Genomic DNA, 22,133 nt, shown 5'->3' on the forward strand with positions numbered 1-22,133 from the left:
TCGGGATGTCAGCGCACACTGGACAAATAACAACACTGAAAGCATGAACCACGTACTCAAACACATGATTGACTGGAAGACTCAGTGGCGTAGCATCCACCCCCGCGGCCGGGCCCACAGTGCGAAGGGGCCCAAGCAGTTAGAATTTAGAAATTTAGGCCGCAAAACCAATAGCTGCATTGCAAAACCAGTAACGCGCATCTTATAACGTTGTTTACCAGGTACCTAGTATGTTTACCAGGTTAGAATTAGACCATAATTTTATTCCAATTTTCCTTATTTTAGTTATATTACGAGGTTGGGGACTAACCAAGTGACTTTCATAGTATTTGTACCTGAAATTATGGCCTAACCGGATACACATACTACGTTCCGGTGCCCGCCATATTGTCGCACATACTACGGGAGCACCCTTTTATGTGTAAATACTGAAAAATTGAAATTGAATTGGTCCATTCATTTATGATAAAAACGATTAATTTTCATAACAATAATGACAATTTGGAAAAATGTTCCGTATGTATACTTCATGGCTGATAATAGAATATTGTGATATCTTAATTTGATTTAAAAAATTGTAATAAGTTCATAAAATGCAAAATAGATTGTGGTGAACGATTCCTGTCTTGAAAGCAGAGCTGTGAAGTCGGGAGTTTTCATTGGAGTAAGAGCCAGAGTCGTTGTTTAGAATCACAAAGTCAAAATTCTCAATTTCCTTCAGTAAATGAATTGCAGACTTTTAATGGTGATAAAATATAAATAAATTTTCAAAGTATACTAGGTTTAAAAGTCGTTTTTAAAAGACTTTCGAAGAAGGCTCGCATATGGCAAAATTTTTGTTATTAAAATTTGATTTTCTTGGATTTATTTAAGATCTGGTGTCGGAGTATAAATATTGAGTGCTCCAGAAGTACGTGCACCAGATGGGCACAACCTGATAACCCTAACCCGGTACACATACCATGTTCAGGTTGTGCGCCATCTTGGTGCACATACTTCGGGAGCACCAAATTTTGTACAACCAAGAGTCGTGAGCCAGAGACAAAAAAAATTTCATCTTGGTTTAAACAAATTTGCAATTGCTAATTTTTTTGCTGCTACTCCACACCCATGCTTAAAAGTTGATAAAAAGTGTGCCGTTGCTTTTGATATTTAAATTACGGTATACATGTAATAATTTTTTGTTTAAGACTCGACATGCGCTAGACGACATCAACGTATACCAGAAAGCATTATATTAAGTTTCGTTCAACGATTCACAAGCAGTTATGAAAAAGAGTTTGAAGTTCTACCAGTATTAGTGGATTAGAAGATTCAAGCGAAAGCGAAGTCTCGGAATACGGATCCGCTTGTAAATTACTCGATGAATCGAAGAGCGAAGACAATGGCAGTAATAACAATTTTCGAACTCCATTTCTAGTTTGTCAATGTAAAGAATGCGATGCATTGAAGAAAATGAATCTGGGATGGGAATCATAAGGACCAAAAGGATTACAACAAGTACCTATATTATCCATGGGAAATACAGCTATTGATACAAGCTATTGATTTGTATTATTAAAAATGAGTAAAATAGCAACTCATTATCTCCCTTTTGTTGGTGCATTTTTGGTACACAAATTGATGAGAGGCTTGAATGGCTTAAATGCAAGCTACCGTGGGCGTGCGCTGTATATGAATCAACAAGCTACGATATTTCAATGTTGGATCGAAGTATTTGAAATCAGGTTCCTGGTCAAACTTGGCAATGAAATAATAGTTGAAATACACAATAATTTTCTTTCATTTTCTGTTTTTCCCTGATAATTCGGCGCCCCGGAAGAAAAGTTTAGGAACTGCTGCCGTACAGGAAGCCCCGGAAATAAGTGACATATATTTTCAAGTGGCGCGCTTAAGTACATACGCAGGATTCGGAGTTGTATATATATATACAGTATATAAAGATTTGGAAATATTGCACGAGCAGACTACAATTGACAACTTTTCTAAAGTGATGTGCAATGTGCTTTCGGGAAAGCTTAGAAATGTCAAACTAACGCTTAATAACGTGGTTATCGCCTTGTTGCCCCTATCATAGGTCTGAAATTCATTCGAGCTAGTAGGTTAAGAATAGGTTTTAAAAGCCTGGTGAGTGACGCAGTTGGTCGAAGAAAGTTTGGCGAATACACGCATCAGCATATGAAGACAGTAAAGCTCTTTTAGCAGGGAGAAAGCATTCGTATGGGCGTTTGATTGCGATTGCAAGGCACATACCGCAAATCCCGACAATATCAGGAGGAAAGTAATACAAACACACTTCCAAGCTACTGATTATGGGGAGGGGCAGGAAATAGCGCGAGAAAGTTGGTAGGTGGGTAGAGAGGCCGAGGACAAGTAAGCTGGCTGGAGGACCGAAAATGGGAAGGCGGGTCGAGTGAATAATGGGGATGCTGCGTAGATAGAAAACTAGGATAAGGGGTGGGCCGGGCTCTGTCAATATACGGTACCTGTTCTCCGTATAAAATAACACATGTCAAGTGCGCAAGTTTTCATTTGCTAACGGAACGATAACAGTTTCTTTTTGGCATCTCTTACGTAATGCTCTGTCTTTATATTTAACGTCGTCAGCCACCTGTTTCGGCGAAGCAGGGAGTATGAATCCATGTGTTGGCGACAGGTCTCAAGGTTTTAGGGAGAAGTTTTGGTTTGTAGAGAATTTATACATACTTCCATTTGGAAAAAGCGTCTTTTGGAAGCAATAAATGTATACGGGGTGGTTAAATACCAGTCGCGTTATTAGAAAGAATTGAAAACACAACTGACACTAGCGACACATACAAACGTACACGTGATAGGAGATATTATAGGTACTCAAAGAGCAGGTCTTTGAGGTCACAAATTTTAAATATGATGGAGCCGTATTCGGCCCACGGTTGCCGACCACTGGTTCAAGTAATAATGCATCAGAAATGACATTTGATAATTCCACATTCAATCTCAAATAATACGCTGTGGTCAAGGTCAAAATTCAGGATATGTGGATATAATTTCCCCATCAAATCTCATAAAAATCTCTAATTCTATTTCAAACAAATTACGAAAATATGGTATATAAAAATATAGATTTGGAAACTCATCTTCAAAATAATAAAACAGTCAATTCCCCAAAAGACAAAGAAATACATGGCCTACATCCGTATTTAGAGCGAATCTTATAACAAGACACTGAATAAATAAAGGAACATACATTCAAAGTAGCTCAAAATCTAAGGTTATTAAATATATCTACGATTCAAACACAACCAAAAAAGGAAAACAAAGAAATCCCCAGAGAACTGAATCAGATTTTCACTGAACTTGCATGGGCTTCTACATATACTTGGGTTATACATATTTGCATCCGATACTCAAATTTTTATAAATCAGCACGATTTTGACAAAACTTTCAACAAACAAATCAGATTTTGTGACACGAACGATTTCAATCATTTTTGTGAATTTAGTTGAGTGAGGGCCATATTCCATACATGGTTGAGCTCAACAAATAAACAATAATTCCTGCTGTATACAAACATAACATTTCCATTTTTTTACAATATTAACCACGCCATACTTGGAAGTAGGTGTAATAATGGTATTTGAATGGTAAAACATGAAGTCTTCTGTCAAAATTTACTGCTTTGATTTAATGCTATTTTATCGACCGTTCAACATGAGTACAAAAATATGTCTAAGAACTTGTTATAAATTTCAGATATTCATGATTTCAAGGATTGCCATTAGAGAGGATCTTGCTTCATTATCCTTCTGTTGCTCCATATTTTGATTCAATGAAATCAAAGCATTCTGAGCTTTAGAAGTGAGTCCGGCAACTTTAAGGTGAACTTTGGATTTCTGACTATTTGACAAGAGAGCCCACAATGCTGATAATGTGGTTTGTTGATGTGATTTGCTTGAGAGGTGGTTTAGTAACATTTTAACAGCTGTTTTGTTAGAACTGATTCTTGCTTTGCTCGGATTATGGAAACACAAATTGCGTAAAATATTCATCACAATTTGAGTGTGGATTTTAGACAATGAAGTTATGCCATCAAGAACCTCAATAATGTCAGGAATCTGAAAATCAAAGGAGAGATGAATTTTGTTTGAAAATAGTATGCTCAAAGTGCTAATTTTTGCTTTCATTATTCTGAACCATTTTATCAAGCATAAAAATATTGATATATAATAAATAAATAATAAACAACTCACATTATTTCAATTTTAAAAAGAAATGAGCAATTTTCACAAATTTGAAATATTCTAATGCTTAAAAACCCCTTTTCTATTTTATCAGAATTTTTCATTTGAATCCCAAGATTTATCTTTTGTAAAAACATATTAAAAATAATATACTAGAAATATTAGCACTTACCTTTAGAATATTTAATTGTCCATCAGTGTGAAAAGAGACAGAATGCATTAATTTCAACCAAAAAATAAGGGCAGATCCTTGAAGTTTTGTTCTCTTAGGATGTTGTCCTCTATCTGCAGCAGACAGAAAATCATTAAGAAAACCTGACTTCCATAAGAGTGACCTACACTCCTGAGAGATAGAAATATTAAATATGAGATGAAATGTTGATTGAAAATGGGAAGTCTGGACTTTTTTCCCTTTCAATATTTTAGAATTGAATTCTTGTGCTTCACTGATAATATGATTCAATAGCGGCTGTAGTCCAATTGATGAAGTTGATAGACTCGTACAAGCTTTCTCACAACCTGCTGTATAACATAACAATAATTTTAGAACTGAAGTTTTTAATTTGTTGTACACAGGTGTCCAGTTCCAGATTTTTGATACCAAAAGCCCCATACTAGATTCACAAGCAGAATTTTTAATTTTTTTATTACCGCACATCAGGTCACATAGAATATGCAAATGTATGATTATCTTTTTCATGAATTGTTCGTTCTCTTGTGAGTGTGCAGAAATGCTGACTTTTGAAATTAACTTCAGTCCTATTCCAGATGTACCACCTGTTGTACACATTTCAATTTTTGCATGTAAATGTTTGATTTCTTCCATAAGACTTTGAAGGAATCCAACTTCACATGCGGTGTTTCTTGCAATTGGTGATACCAAGAACAAAGTCTGTAATGCAACTGCACATCCCGACATCATTTTTATGCTTTTCACTTCTGATTTTAAACTGTATGTTTCAAAAATTTCAATTAATATTGAAGTAATAGCAGGAATTTCGTCTTCAGCATCTTCACGATCAAATATATCAAAAAGAGATAATTTGTTCTGATTTCTAGATGAAGAAATACAATTCAAGATGTTGCCCAGCATAGTTACAGTAGCTAATATCAATGATTCATGTTGTCTTTCAGACAAAATATTCCGCACTGATTTGGAAAGAGACGTCCATTCAACTACCAATATATTTCTAACAATATCAGTAGCACGAGAAATGTTCTGTTGAATAATACAACTCAAGAAGTTCATTGCACTTTCTTGTAGTTGCCAGATGTGTTCAAACGTCACTGGTATATTGATAAGATGTAAAGCATTTGTCGGTAATTCAGTGTCTTTCAATATAGAATAAGCAATACCCTTATCACAAGCGACATAGGAATGCAACACTCTGAAACTTTCCGTATACTGAGCTATTATCGACCTTGTTGTTATTTTCAACCTCTGTGAAATGGTCGACCTACTTTGCCTTATTGATTCACATTCTTGTAAGTAGGATATCAAAACAGGGACATCAACCGAATTCCCAATAGACTCCATTACCCCATCTTGTTTTAAAATAAAAGCCATTTCATGTGGAGAAAGATTAATCAAATTTTCCAAGAGAGAGCATATGTTTGCAACCAGTTTAGGTGTACATACAGACAACCATTCAGATGGAAAAGCTGATGCATAAGAGTCCATACTAACACCATCAAGATCAACGTTAAAAGCAGAAATGGGGCTTATCCCAAATCGTCTATCAGTAGAAATATTCCGTGCATTAGTTGGTAAATTATGAACATCTGTGTTGGATCTTGGGGATTGAGTGTGCTGATGTACCGAAGAATTTTCTAATCCCGTAACAGATTCAGGTCCAGATATTACAGAATTCTTTGTTGACGTTGAATATGTAGTCGAAGAATCGAATGGAGAATAAAATATGGTAACAGGTTGAATTGAGTAGCTCGAATGATATCGTGATAAAGTAGTGATGATATGCCTCGAAAATTTCAACTGATGTAGCATTGTAATGAGGGCTGGAATACCACTACTGCTTACTAGACGTTCTTCATCCATTACAACTGGTCCTCTCCAAATATCTTCTGATACTGAGCCCGATTCAAAATCATGTGATATCATGTTGGAGATCAATGTTGCAGCTTGTGAACGAATAACACTGCACTCGGTATCATCAAATAATATAGCGAACGATGTGCTCCAAATCCCACCAGGATATTTCTGAAAACTTTTTTCTAGTAATAAACAACCTTGTACAGAGCTAGATAATGCAACTGCTAATGCCAATCCAGAAAATCGTATTCTTGGGTCACGAGCAGACCACAAAGGCAACATCCAGTCATAAGCTGCCTTATGAATTCCAACTTGATTTGCTGCCATATCATCTGCAGACCCCAGATTTGACAGATTCAACCATTCATGTACTTGACTATTAGGATCAGACTTTTGAATCACATGAGCCATTTCATAAACAAGATGTACTATGCTCTGAGTTGCAGACCTACTGACTCCTTTACCCATGTACGACATACTACTACCTCGGCTTTCTATATGAAAAGCAGAGACAACTTCAAGAAGTGTACTTATGAGTTGCCTGCAAAGTATTGTTCCATCTCTTGGTAAAGAAACATGCCTTTGATTGGGATACCACTGCAGAACATCGGCTGTTGTCCAACCAGAAAATGCAGTATTGTGTACAAGACATTCCAATGTGACTTCCATGGATGGCAAATCGTAAAATTGAGGTGCATCAGCAAGCTTTAATCGAATCAACAAAATATGACATAAAGCTGCCTGAAATGTTCGAAATAATTTTTTGTTGGAGATCAGGAAAGTTTTTCGAGATATACGACTTAGCATTGATAATATTGCTTTGCACAACTGTCTTCTCACAGTTACAGATGAGATGCCATCAAGCGATTGCTGGCTTTGTGGTTCTGAAGATTTGAGTAATGATAATAATGGCATTTCTATTGAGACACTTTGCTGTTGTTCATCAGGTACATTCATCTTTAAATACCACAACAGTGTTTCCTCAATTTTCTTGTACTCCTCTGAAAATCGATCACCATCAAAATTCATAGTTTCTTCACAATTCAGCAAATCATCCATAAGACTTATGATTTCTAAAAGTAATTTCTCATCCTTGACACTCGAGGGTAGAACACATAGAAATCTGTCTAAAGCATTTCTCCAATTATTATTTGCAAACATTATGGAGGAAAATGATAAAGGACATGATTTCAGTAAAATTCGCATCAAAGAAACAGCATGGTGAACAGCCACATGGGAGGTTGCATTTGAAATCGATGAAACAGTTGCATTCAGAGCTGTATTTGCATCAGAGTAAGTTAAGCTCACCATATCAACCTGGGCTTTTGCCAAATGATTCCGTTCACCTGGTTTAAGTTTATCGTCAACAAATTGACTAGTACGATCTAATAATGATTTTACTGCACTTGTAACATCTTTGTCATTTTGAGCCAATATAGTAGCAATTCTAATTGAAAACGCAGCTGGTCCAGTCAAAAGTGGATCACAATGTTTCGGAGGAGATGTAAGAGTACGATGGATGCTTATTACATGATGAGTTGGACATAAAAAAGGAATCTGATAGTATGACATTACCCCAGCAGGAAGACTGATATCTTCTGAAGTTTCTTTATTATCACACTCGTGCTTTTTAATAACATCATGGAATAAAAGTAAAGTAATGAGACTAGCTACTTGGCTTACAGATACAGAAGAAAGACGACACAAATCAGTCATTCTCAGTAACGCCAATATGGTTGTAGTTTCATTAGACAAAGCATGTCTGACATCTGGGTTCCATCGAGATATGGATTTCAATATGGAAACGCAAGCATCCGCCTCAGATTTTTCAACTTCTGTCAAAATAGAATTGTCTGTAACAAGTTCCAAGAGATGAGATTTTATTGTCACCAAGCCATCACTTTTCAAAAATATATCATGAACATCACGATTGGTTAAGACCACAGAAAGCTGTTGCAAAGCAGATCGTCTTACTGGCCAATCGACGCTACGTGATCGAAATATACTCAACATTCTAACAACTGAATCCTCATGAAACAAGCCTGTGTTAAGCAATCTAGTAGTTGATGCAAAGGTCAAAGAAATTGGTTTATCCGATACGAGAAGATCTGTCAATCCAACAATATTGGATGAGCGTTGTAAAAGTTGCAGAAGACGTGATTCCTCTTCAAATTTTTCATCAGAAGATAGTGATCTCTCATGTGAAACAAGTGCTTTTGACAAAATGCCACCTGCGATACTACGAACTGCTCTTTGCTTAATGAAAAGGCAACGTAAAAGACATTTCAACTTGTCATGAAAATTATAGTTGGTAGATATAAAGTCGAATACCGCATCTCTCAGAAGTTCAGTTTCGCCTGTAAATGCTTGCAACACTGGCATCACAGGATTGAGTGCTGTTTTGAATGATATCCACAAATCATCTTTCATGAGCAGTTTACTTTGCAATAAATGCAGAACTAAATCTTGAGCCGGTGTACTAACTAGAGCAGATGAATCACTCACGCCATGCAGCATAATTTCATACAAAACTGAAGTGGACATGAGAAAATTACAAATATAATTTATGCTCCCAGTAGGATTTTCAGCTGCAATGGTTACATTAAGATTAGATTTGACAATATGAAGACAAGATTCATACATATTACTTCTTATACGAGTTACAGGATGTGCAAGTAGCTGTAAAAGTATTTTCCTTGTTGTCTCATTAAATCCGTTTTTCGATTCACTGTTACATATTTCAGCTATTAGCTCAGCAATAAAAGGGATGAATCCTTTGACACTATAGTAAGGCAAACAAATCAGAGCATTTTCAGCAAGTTCCAATTGAAGCTTCAGATCTTTATCTTCTGATTTGCATTCATCGAGAAACTGATGCATGTGATAGATAGACTGTACAACTTGTTGGATGTCTCTCAAGACTTTATTCTTTTCTTCATCGCATTGTTCCAAATATGTTTCTGCCACTGTGCAGATTTCACGATATGAACTTCTCAGGGGTTCGTCGCAAGCGATCACATAAAGAGCTGTAACCATCACATCCTTCATACATAAATTTGCCTTTTCAACAGGTACGACAATTTTCAAAAACTTTAAAGCCAAGCTGGAACAGGCATGAAATGCAACTCTGTGATAAACAGATTCATGATTTGATTCAAATTTCAACGTCCATTCCTCAGTTATGTCACCAGAAATTTCTGGTTGTGCTGTAGCCGAATTTGTGTAGAGATGTTGCTTGCTGTGAAGGTGGTAATGATGTAGCACTGCACGACCAATAGATTCACATAAGGATTCGATTTCAGTCTTCATACTTTTTGTAGAATCGTCATTTGAACTCCAAAAGCAGTCTGCATCCAGAATTTGTTCCAAAACATTTACACAATGCATTGCTACTTCGTATAATTTGAAAAACAGAGAAGCATCTTCTATGAGTAACAGTGGCAAAACACTCTGAAATGTAGAAATACAAAATTGTTGAGTTGAGATTTGTGCAAGTTGGAGTGTGATAGTGTGGTCATCTTCAAGTGACTCATCATCTTTATTAGCAAATGTTGGATCGTTTCTTTGCAGATCTTGAATACTATTACTAAAAGCAGATGACAATGACGACAGGGAATTTTCATCTCTTCCATCCCCTCCTCGTCTCTCCTGTCGCTCGCCTTCTGCTTCAGATCGCCCTCCTGTATGTCCATTCTGAGCTATGTTGCTCGAATCAAACATTGCTCCCCTTCTCAATGGAAGACCCTGTCTTGGACAATATAAATCAGGATCTTCATAATATAATATTCTAGAAACAAGATTTCTTGCGATGAAAGAAAGGCAATCACAAGTTGTTGACATTAAAACTGCACTCGGCCTAGACTTTAACAATGTGAGTAAAGTGACTAGAATTGTAGGTCTTTGTAAAAATATTTCAGCAGGAAAGTCGCGGAATACAACATCAAGGAGAAAAGAACATGCATTCTGAACAAGAGAGACATTTGATGAACAGAGAGATGTGCTAGTAGATGAAAGGACATGTCTGTCAGTCGCTGTCAAAAAATGCCAAGGAAACCCTGAAAATGTTATGAACGGATATTTGTCTTCATCTCCAGGGTAATTCATTGCAGGTGCTGGAGCTGCTTGTACAGTATCACTGCCATCATCCTGAAAATATCCTGACCCAACATGCGATGATGTGTCCTCAACAATTGCAGGAGTTTCAGAAAACATTTTGTCTTCCTCTATGCGTTGATAAGTACATCTGCTATCACTCATGATTGCATCAGTTACATGAAACAATCTATCCAAAACAGAATCAAGTTGTGTCTTAATGGGCCCGGATAAATCTTTTCTGAGATCGGTGAAAAACATCACAGCACCAAGAGAAACCATCAGTTCACATGCAGATGTATAGTTAGAAAGCCTCAAAATAAGTTTGAACACTTCATCCCTCATTGGTGACTGGTTAAAATTAAACCATTCCAATAATCTAATAAAAAGCTGCCTTTCTTGTACCAGATCAGCATCATGTATTACCCCATGTTCTAATTTAGACAAAATACTACTCAGAGCTCTGGTTCGAATTTCAACCAAGTTATGTCCAAGTTTTTGAAACAGTAGATCAAGTCCTTGTGGTGCATTAGCTTGTGAAGACATTGCAATCTAATAAAAAAAGATAAAAGAAATTATAAAACTGCATACATTTCACATATGCTCTTATTGCCGAACAGTTTTTTAGTTTTCATTTGAGACATTGTTTTATGACAACTTGATTGGAATATTCATATTACAAAATCTGGAGCAGGCCGCTCAGCAAACAATTTCTTTAAATGTGTAAATAAGTCCCCAAAAATTTATGCAAAACTTTTGTGTTTCAGGATACCATACATTCGCATATACGCCGATCGTGCATATAAACCCATTAAAAACGACGAGTTTATAAAAATTCGCACATAAGCCTACCCTATGATCCGTACACGCCGTACGCACCTATCACAGTCAAGAATATCAAATTATTCGAATAATTTTTTGGCTGATTTTCGAATAATAGCCACTTTTCGCCCTCATCACGGTGTTTCGTTGTCACGAGAAATATCCAAACAAATTTTAGCGATTTGACAATTATTGTAATGACGACAATAAATAAAATCGGCATTTTGATGGTTTATCTTCTATGCAACCCTGCTCATCATATTGTTGCGACACATTTGCGTGGTGGACATTGCCGCCATTTCCGTGCAAGGCTTCTTATTTTATATTTATATCCATTACGTCGCAAAACCGAAAATTATATTTTAAAAGTTGTATCTCTGTCCCGTAAAATGGAATAAGCCATGATTCATGACTGAAAAAATATTATCGGTAATAACATTTAAAGTGAGGATTTTGCGATTTACACAAGGAGAAATCGCTAGTCCTATAAATAGAATCGAGTTGTATCTCTTTCCGGTAGAAGGTAATAATCCGTTTCATGCATGGTCATGACTGAAAAGATATTATCTATCGGTAATAACATTTAAAGTGAGGATTTTGCAATTCACGTGAGGAGAAAACGCTAGTTCTATAAATAGAATCAAGTTATATCCTCTTCCCGTAAAATATAATAAGTCATTTCATATACGGTCATGACTGAAAAGAAACTATCGGTAATCACATTTAAAGTGAGGATTTTGCAGTTTATGGAGGAAAAAAGAGCTCTATAAATAGAATGAGTTGTATCTCTTTCTGGTAGAATGTAATAAGCCACTTTATGTATGGTCACAGACTGAAAAGTTATTATCGTTAATGTAAATATTTTAATCATTACAGAGATAAGAGACCTTATCAGCGCCACTAAACAAGATAACATATCGTAAGGAGGATTAGAAGTTCGGAGGCATTATTTGAGTTACGGCGATAGTGCTCCAAATAATGTATGACATACCGTAAAGATGATTAAAAGTCGGCGCTATTTGCGTTATAACAATAGTACCGTACAATAACAATTGTACAAGCGATCACATGTCATTTCGTTTTGTAGTGTGATCTGTGTTATGCGCATATAACCCGGGCCCTTAGTTTGACAAATTATTTTTGAAGTTTTAAACTCGGCTTGTATGCGAGAATATACAGTAATAATGGAAAGTCACTTGCTGAATACAGGAATAGTCAGAAGTCATGAAATAAATAAATGTTGAAGAGTTATAAAAATTGCAACAATACTACGAGTGGGAAAATTTTAAATACTCCAATTATAATCAGCTTGACGATGTCTCTGATGTCTGAAACCAGGAAACTGAAATACGTTAATGTCATATTTTTTACTCTCAGTAAAAACTGAAAAAGTTAGGATTTTTTGCATAAATATAAAAAGTTTGTAGACATTTTTCAGTTCTTACATTCAATTTTCTTTATCCAGTTACGGTATCCCACAGCCGGTTCCAGTTATCCATTAGTTATAATAGAATTCGCAGCAAAGTATTGCTGTACGCTATTGGAAGATATTAATGCTATATTGCGGTATTTCCAGATTTCTGTAGCGTATTTTTAATAAACTGAAAAACACTTTCAGACTTTACAATGTTGAACATTTTAAACACTGAATTATCAAAATGAACTAGAGTAATACTGGTTCAATATTCATACTGTCATATACCAGAAACTAGACTATTACAGTGAATGCAGTTAAATTAAACAATTTGCTGTTGCTGAACTCCAAACGCCTTGGAAAAAGTGAATTGTTTTGAAAACTAAAAACCGCTCGTTACGCATCGCGATCACAGTGGTCACGTGTCAAAACAGATATTCATCAAAGTGACTATAAACGAAGTGCAGACCCCGAGAGCAATGATGCATATTGGACGTCATTTTGTGTCCAGCGAATCGGGGGAACGCGGCAGCGTCGGTTTGTTTTAGCTTCGTCAGAAGGTCTCGTTCGTCAATTTGTTTGAAGATTTTTTACTGTCTTGCATTTTATTTGGGTAATTTCATTATTGAACACGTAGTGGACATAACGATCGTTTCAAAAGTTTGTTGTTATCGTTATTATTATTTGTCTCAATCATTTTTAAAAAAATCGTTTTTCTCTTCGAATACTGGACCAATTGTTTTGAAATTTTCAGTGGTTGAAGATAAAATTTTTCCCCAGAAGGCTATTACCTTTATTCATTTTAAATATTTATGTTAGCTCTGTGAGATTTGTTTTTGTTTGCTATGACGTCATTAAACGTATTGCGGACATCGGACGCCATTTTGTGTCCTACTGTACTGCTTCGCTTGGTTTGAATATATTTGTAGACTGTGATCTGACGGTACGGTAAACCGTACTGTACTGCGAACAGACGTGTCCATATATTTGGGCGTAGCTCTCTTGTTTTTCTTTTGCTATTTGCCCCGTGGAATCATACTGGTATCGTGCGGTTTCGTGAAAGTTGCGATAGTTATCTTATCATCCCGTGGGAGTTATGCAACTTTGAAACCTCATATCTCACGACCTTTATATTATATGCAGATAAGTTTTATATTGTTTGAAAGACAATCTATGAGAATAATTATAAATATAAGATGGAGAAAAAATGTCGCGATTATCATACAAAAATCGGCAAAATTGAAAAGCTGAAATTTTTTGAAAAGCTTTTGAATTAAATAACAAAAACTTCGATTTGCTTGTGTTAACCTAATATGATATCGACACATTTGCAGAGGTTAAGAATAGTTTTCGACATTAGATATAATTTGTCGTGCACCAGTAAAAGTTATTTCATTCAATGTTCTCCAATTCTTGACATGTCCACTGCGCTAACTTGAGTTAAACAACAACGTTCCCTAATTACTTCGTTACGCAATTACGTAGCAACGTTCCGTATGAAAAACACATATCGCTTTCCTTCGCAAGTGTGAAACGTTATTAACCTAATGCATACGTTTAAATCAGGTACTATTTGAACTGGTATTATGATATTATTTTCTCGGAAAAATGTTTCTTAATTTAACGAGCTGTTAAATTACTGCGAATTTTACTGCATCTGTAATCGTACTGTGCACACCGCTAATAAAGAACATTGTTATTTCGTACCGTGCACATATGTTTTACTACGAGGTCATGAAAAAGTCATGAACTGTCCGGAATTTTGCTTTTTCAAATATGGTGACCCTAGATTAGTGCATCTGAACAAATAACTGGGTAACTAATCCCATACCGACATGGACTGGTACTATACCGGGTGAGAGTTCGTGGTTCGCCATGTGATTGAACCGTCAAATTGCATTTCTTATGCCCCTAGTGTTATTTTTCGAAAAAAAAAAAATTGAAAGTCTTATTTCCGGGGAAACACGGTAGCCTACTGCGGGATTTAAACTTCCAGCCCTACATGGACTGGTACTATACCGGGTGAGAGTTCGTGGTTCGCCATGTGATTGAACCGTCAAATTGCATTTCTTATGCCCCGAGATAAATATGCAAATCCCCAACGGCCAACACTACACTAATGAATTGAAAAAAAAAACGCATAAACGAAGATAAAGCTTTCATTTTAAGATAGCATGCCTCAATTCAGAAAGACAAAAGGATTAATAATCTTCCAGCCAGTCTGATTGCCATACCAGTTTATTATCGGGTATATGAATCTGTTAATTGCTCCAAGGGCACATTCTTAGATGGTGAAGATTATGTGAACTTTGAACAACCCGTTGACGACAAGGTGATAACTAGATGAAACAATTCCAAAAGGCTTCCACGCACAACTTCTAGGCTACCGTGTTTCCCTGAAAATAAGACCTACCCGGAAACTAGCCTGAATTTTAAAATTAATTTTAATACAAGCTCTCCCCCCTAAAATAAGACTTAGTCTATAAAACAATTTTTTTTTTGACCTAGTCGATAGCAAGAAATCTCTCCTACACGTTTTTAATGATTGATAATTTATGTTTTGCAGTTATTTTGAATGGAAACGTGTTATTTATAAGTAAATGAATATCGGTTTACATATTTTGTATATTTGAAAATCTCGTAGTTCTCTACTTTGTAATTTTGTTCTCGATAAATGAAAATATAAGACAGCTCCCGAAAATAAGCCCTAGTGTTATTTTTCGAAAAAAAAATTGAAAGTCTTATTTCCGGGGAAACACGGTAGCCTACTGCGGGATTTAAACTTCCAGCCCTACATCGGTTTGGTGTTGAGCTTATCACTTCCGTGCGACTGCCCTGTGACACACCCGCTGTATAGCCAACAAAATATTGCAAAATGATAATGCATGAAGAGGGAACATCGGTTGTACAAACAAGTGAGTCGACGACAAACTGCTAGAGATATAGGCATTTTGAAATGATAAAAATTGTTATGTGCGCATAATCATATATTTATTAGAAATATTTAAATCATTGAAAATTCAGAATAGTGGAGATTCAAGTTATTCTTTATGCCACCGTGAACCTTAATCGTAGTAGTATATATATATTTATTTGTATATAATATATATTTCAAGTGAGCAGATTTTGATGACCTTTTTGTATTATCGCTACAGTTTATACCGAGAAAAACACTGTTGTTTTATTTTTTGATGATCATGATCAGTTGATCACTGTCCTATTTTGGTCGACGGATCCAGAAGTGGAATCCAGAAGTGGATCCAGAACTTTCTTTGCCATTGCCAGCTCCACTGTCGACTTGATCCAGTGATCCAGAGTACCTGAAATATATAATTTTGGAATTTATCGTGTAATCAAACAAATATTTTTACCTATGTATGTTACATGGACCCAGCCTTACAAAAAGTATTTACTGTATTTTTAATTTCACCCAATATATCAAAGGGCGAGCTTTTGCTAAAATATTGACCTAAATCAAAAATTTTAGGTATCATTCTCTTATTAAATGACAATTGTCCTGCTATATGCATTTACAATCAGTCATGCTTCCAATGCAAAGCTCATATTGTCTTTTCTCACCATGACCTCTTTATTACCTATTTACTACTATGAATTGTTTCTTTTTACATATTTGATTCATCTCTGATTGACCCGCTGTGTGAATGAGAGGATATCATGTAAGAAGAAACCATGCATAGTTCATGCACTGTGATGTCATGTAATATAGTCAGTTATATATTGGTAATATCTGAGCCTGATCTAAGTTACTAAGATCTTGGTCTCTGGCACCCTTAATAACATCATTTTAATGTTAAACCATATTCGATTGTAAATTTTTTTTTTATTTTTTATCTTTGTACATTTGGCATCGTTATGTCATAAACTGACTGGCATTAGATTTTTAACAATCTACCTACCTTTGCTTTTTCCATGTTCTGTATGAAGTGGTTAGTTCCACATGAAATTTAATCCTACCTTGATCTTGTAGAATACCATTTATTCATTGATCATGTGTCTTCCAGTTACACACTGAAGTTCAATTTTCTTACCATAAAAGGTTTAATTATTTATGACTACCGGTACTACCGTTGCATGCATACCATACTACTGGTAGGCTTCCTGTTCGTGAAACTTCATTTTTACCATTGATACCTAAACAACTGTAGCCCTGCCTGCACCATACAATGTTCTACATACGACCACAGTCACTTCACAATGGTACCATTGTTACTTTACCTAAAAGCAGCTATCGTCATGGCTACTTAGATATTGGTGCACGGAGTCGTTTCTTGTTTTGTTGTTGTTGAAACGCGAGATTACTGGGCATACCTGGTTGGAATGCCTTGACGTATTTATATTTATTTTCAAATTAACGTATATATGATACTGTATATACACAGTTCGACTTTTTTTTGTTATTATTTCCTTGTTAGACTTGCTTATGGGTGCCGCTGCTCGATAACCAAATTTGGTTTCTCGCGGCTCCCCTCACCCTGAAATGCCTTTTTTTTTATTTATTGCAATTTGTATATCAAGTGTGCATTTAGTATGGTGAGAAAATAAACTACTGATTACTGATTACTGACAAAATATCGAACCTCGCTAAAAAGATTCATTCAGCACGTAGCGGTGCCACGCTCAATATGTAAAGGTTTAAACATTTTGGTAGTGTGAATGCCGGAAAACGCTGGTAAATCCACAAATCTGACTTCGTGTGTGTACGAACTATTCTTCTCTGGAAGTAGCCTAAGCATAAAATTATATTATATATTGTAAATGAGTTTTGTTCTGAGTGATATTTTAGTTTTTTAACTTCTCCAGTCGGGGGTAAGAATTTCAGGCTCCTAATGGTGATAATCGAAAAAGGGTTTGAGTGACGAAGCATTCTCAACAAATAAAGAGGACTCTCATGCGCCAAAAAACTTTGGATCGAAACTTCTTTATTGCAGTTGAGAGCCTTTGTCAAAATTTAAGTCGTTTTTTAAATGGCTCAGAGTTCGGACTTCGTGGTCAGATGTAAATTTCCACAATCGCACAGGCTTGGTTATGGCAATTGATAGAAAAATTGCAAAACAGATGCTCAAGATAATAAATATTTAAATGAAAACTTTCTAAATTCGAACCATTTCTTTAAAAGCAAAAAGCAACGCCCAAAACTAGTTTCCGAGTTTTTACATTTGGTTGTTTACTTTTTAGCTTTGTTTGTTTACTAAAAATAGGAAAAACAGCAGCTGATGGCGCGGCGGTGTGGCTCAACGGGCTATGCGTTAGGAATACGCCCGCCACGGCACCTCTAATTACTCTGCATAGGTTCGCAGGTTCGAATTCCATGCAGGGATGGTTATGCGGTTACGGCTTCCTCCGCCACCAAGTCCTTTCTTCCGAAAACAAACAATATAACTAATCCCATACCCGACTTGGAATGGTAACCGGACGAAAAGCCGTGGTTCGCCATATGGATAAGCCATCTTATCGGCTTTCCTCTCCCCCGGGATAAATATGTAAATCCTATCCTGATGCTAATCACTTAGATGCCATTATGAGGATTCGCATTTCGGCACATGCACTGACACATAACTCTCATTCTACTTATTTCGCAATCTTCACCACCTTTACCCACCAAAATTATATACAGCTGTAAAAGTAAGCTTAGCCCGTGAATATATATTACTTTCTCGTGTTCATGAATTTTTTTTCGTTAGATTTTCGTGATGTGTTTTTTTCGCATAATGTGGGTGAATGGGCAGCGTTCGCTATAAACCTTTCTCTAGGTTTTGCCCATTTTCCCGGTCTTTCTGTCGCCATTGTCGGTGTATTGTTTTTTTTTGTGTGCGTTCTTTGTTGTAGATAAAAGATCGAAATAAATTGTATTGTATAATTACGTTGAGCCCCTTCTCTTTTCGTATTTCGGATACAGACAGACTTAATTAAATCAATTTTTAACATTATTTTATTCACTACATGAACTATTAATAACAAAAATATATAGTGTATGGATAACAAAGCAAATATATCTATATTCAAAATTTTACATTGGCCAGATTGATACACATATGCATTTAATGCAACGACATGAAGCAAATTAAGGAATTGAAAATACACTCGAATAAGATATTAATGAAATGTAGTTCGCTGTTTAAAAACTGGCAAATATTCTTCATCAAATCTTGGGTAACAAAAAATTACTGTCTTATCAGTAAAATTAAGAGTTAATATTGAATTCAGATGAATATCTTAATTGAGCTGCAATCTAGATTTAAGTGAGGTGAGGCAAACAAAGTTCAGATAAGTTGAACACAATTCATCAGAACGATTATGCTTTTCGACTACCACTCTATTTACATATAGAGCTTGTTATCTTTATGGCCAATTCACTATTTGTAGTAGCAATGCTTTCAGATAACGAGCTTCATATGCCACTGTATTTTTGCCATCTGCTGGACCTTCACTCAGTGGTTGAGGATCAGTAACAGGTATATCTCTTCCATACAGTTCACAATGTTCAAGAAATTGGATTGATTCATGAGCAACAGTATCCCTCAGCATGATCATGTGTTTTGCCATATTTTCCAATAGTGACAGAAAACATCGTTTTGTGTAAAACCAAGTGTCAGTGCCAAGTTTCTTGTTGTAAGGTTCTAAACTCTTGATCACTCTTGAAATGCCAAACTCATAATTGCCTTTTGCGCAATACAATGTTCCGATAATCAAGTTAACAATGCAAAGGTGGAAAATCTTCTTATCTGGATCATCATAAGCATCCTGTTCCTCTTCCTTCTCTATTTTTCTCATTAATTCCTCAGCTTCTTCATTTTGGCTCGTCATGATATAAGATACACAAAGATTAGCTAGCACAACAGCCTCCACACTTAAAATGTTGTCATAATGCTTTTTGACTATGGGTTCATAAAATCCAGTTGATTCTTTGAATTTATTATCTTGCATGAACAGAACATGGGCAACGTTTAACTTCCAGACATCATGTTCATTGCAGAATTCAACAGATTTTCTGAAAATCCTCTCAACAGCTGTGTAGTTTTCACGTTCCCAGTATATCTTTGCTTGTTGCATAAGCACAGGTATGTATCGCTCAATGCATTCATCATATTCATTTACTGCAACTTTTACGGCAACTTCATCATGGTTATGTCTTGACTCTTGTACTTGCTTGGTGAATTTACGAAGCTGCTCTATGTGCCTATTAGCCATGTCATCCAGTTTTCTGTATGCTTCTTCAGGGGCGGTCTGTTTTGTAATTACGGCATCAATAAACTCATACAAATATGTTGAAAGATACTTGTATGTATAATCTGAATATTCAGCCAAAACATCAGCAGCAAGATCCAGATATTCATATTTAAGATAGAGTAGAAGTAGATTCCCAAAGGTTTCAGGAGGGAAAGGATTTTGTTGTAGCAGAAATTGTAACTTAGCAAAACCCTCAGATGGCTTGGTCTGCATATTCATCAAGGCCATATTATGCAGAGTACATGGGTCCAATTCTTCCTCAGATCTTGGTGGCATGTCAGTCATGGCTTCACGAGCTGCTTCAAAATTTTTGAGCTGATATTCAATCGCAGCTTTTAGGTTGAATGCTTCAATCAATGCTGTTTCTTTTAGAGTAACTGTGTTCCCCACACTACGAACATCAATCCCTTCTGTGGTCATCCCAACGCTAAGTTCAGGATGTTCACGTATTCCACGCTCAATAATATCAGCAATATGCTTCAGTGCCATTGCGTACTGTTTTGTCTGGTAATAACATAAAGCAATGTTATAGGACAAAGAGGCTTTATATCCACCAACTTGGAGAGCTTGTTGAAATTTTTGACAAGCCTCTTCATACTGGCTACCTTTATATAGAAGACATCCAAGGTTGATATCAGAGACCGAGTCATCTGATGAAGACTGTTCAACTAAGCTTTTTGCTCCTACAAAATCTTCTTCCATATATTTTATAGCTGATTGAAGCTTCAGCACTTGTGGTTGATAGCTTGGATTCTCAATAGTAAATGTTGCTTTCATAGCAGCGCCATAATCACATGATTTGTACAAAGACATAGCATGGTACATTTTGTAATCATCGACTTCTGGGTGAAGTTGTATAAGTTGGCCATATGTTTCTGCTGCATTTGGATAATTTTGACTGTGGTAGTAGCAATAAGCCAGAAGTGATAAAGTAGATCTTAGCTGAGGTTGTCTTTCCAGTTCGAAACAGAGCAGATGAATTGCGTCTGTGAATTGGTTATTTTTAATAAGGCCGTAAATTGTGGAAGTGTATTCCCCATCTTTGATTTGATTAAAACTCATTATAGACTATAAACTTATTACGATATATAATAAGCTGAAAAAAACAAATTAAAAAGATGTTATATGCGCTGTTATTGCTGTATTGTATAGGCCATATCCGAAAACATTGAATATGGAATTAAATTAAAAAAGATACACATTTTCAAACACATGAAAAATCACAGAAACTTCATTAGATGCAGTTTTTATAATCCACTAATAGGGATGGGCAATATAGAAGACCGAATCCGGAGGATTCGAATCCCAAAGTATTCGAATCCAACAGGATCCGATAACAGGATTCGGTTTCCGCCTCTCCGGCGCCATGCGTCGATTTTTGCATTTCGGGTTTCTAAATACCAATTAAAGACGAGCGTTTTTCTCGCGTGGAAATCTCTCTCGTTTAGCTAGACTTGCGTCTGCTCGGAAAGAACCCGTAAAATCGGTAAACTTCAAACACTGTAATCTCAATCGGCGTATTCCGGACAGGAAGTCGGCGAAGTACATCTCATGGCGAAGACTCGTTATTGCACCATTTTTGCGTTTTCGCCAGGCGTCAATTTTTATATTTCGGATTTCTAATTTAACAATTAAAGACGAGCGTTCTTTCTCGCGTTGAAATTTCTCTCGTTTAATTAAACTTGCCTAATCGCAAAGAACCCATAAAATCGGTAAACATCAAACACAGTAATCTCAATCGGCGTATTCTGGACAAGAAGTCGTGAAGTACACCTTACGACGAAGACTCGTTATTGCACCATTTTTTGCGTTTTCCTGCTTTGCTATCTAGCGAGGGTTTATTAATAATAATTATTTGTGCCGACTTACTGGCGATATTCCGATAATTTGATTGCAACAATCTTCAATTGTTTACAGGCGTGCCTTGCTTTATTTTACATTACTGTAAATGATTTTCCGCGACCGGCGAGTTTTCCCCAGAAAATGATGCATGTAAATCAAAAGCCAGGCGTAATTTAAATCAAATATTATTTTGGAATAATTTTATTACTCTTATTACACCAGTTTCCGAAATACAAAGTTATATCGCATAACACGACGATCTGTCGCATTTAAATTTCACTCCCAAAAGATTACATATCTTTCGGTCCGTTTCTATCGTTCAAGATAGACGCACGATCGAGTGTCTGTAGTAATTTTATTCGCCGATAAACTTAAAAAAAAGATGCCACATCTGGCGAAAATAGTTACGTATTGAGTTTGAGTAGGGCCAAGTCTGGGTAGATA

At 36.1% G+C, this 22,133-nt stretch overlaps 2 protein-coding genes across 2 annotated transcripts; both read right to left on the reverse strand.

The window, feature by feature from the left end:
* Positions 1-2,994: 2,994 nt before the first annotated feature.
* Positions 2,995-13,717, reverse strand: LOC120344153 (rotatin-like). Its single transcript, XM_039413245.2, has 3 exons — positions 12,631-13,717; positions 4,394-10,915; positions 2,995-4,095 (listed from the first exon to the last, which is right to left on the reverse strand). Exons 2-3 carry the CDS (start codon positions 10,907-10,909, stop codon positions 3,730-3,732), a joined length of 6,882 nt encoding a protein of 2,293 aa, XP_039269179.2. The 5' UTR covers positions 10,910-10,915; positions 12,631-13,717; the 3' UTR covers positions 2,995-3,729.
* A 4,814-nt stretch (positions 13,718-18,531) lies between these two features.
* LOC120344161 (intraflagellar transport protein 70A-like) lies at positions 18,532-20,951 on the reverse strand. Its single transcript, XM_078113043.1, has one exon. The coding sequence runs from the start codon at positions 20,907-20,909 to the stop codon at positions 18,960-18,962; it is 1,950 nt and encodes a 649-aa protein (XP_077969169.1). The 5' UTR covers positions 20,910-20,951; the 3' UTR covers positions 18,532-18,959.
* Positions 20,952-22,133: the final 1,182 nt, after the last annotated feature.

This window comes from Styela clava, chromosome 5, assembly GCF_964204865.1.
Source record: "Styela clava chromosome 5, kaStyClav1.hap1.2, whole genome shotgun sequence".
Lineage (NCBI taxonomy): Eukaryota > Metazoa > Chordata > Ascidiacea > Stolidobranchia > Styelidae > Styela > Styela clava.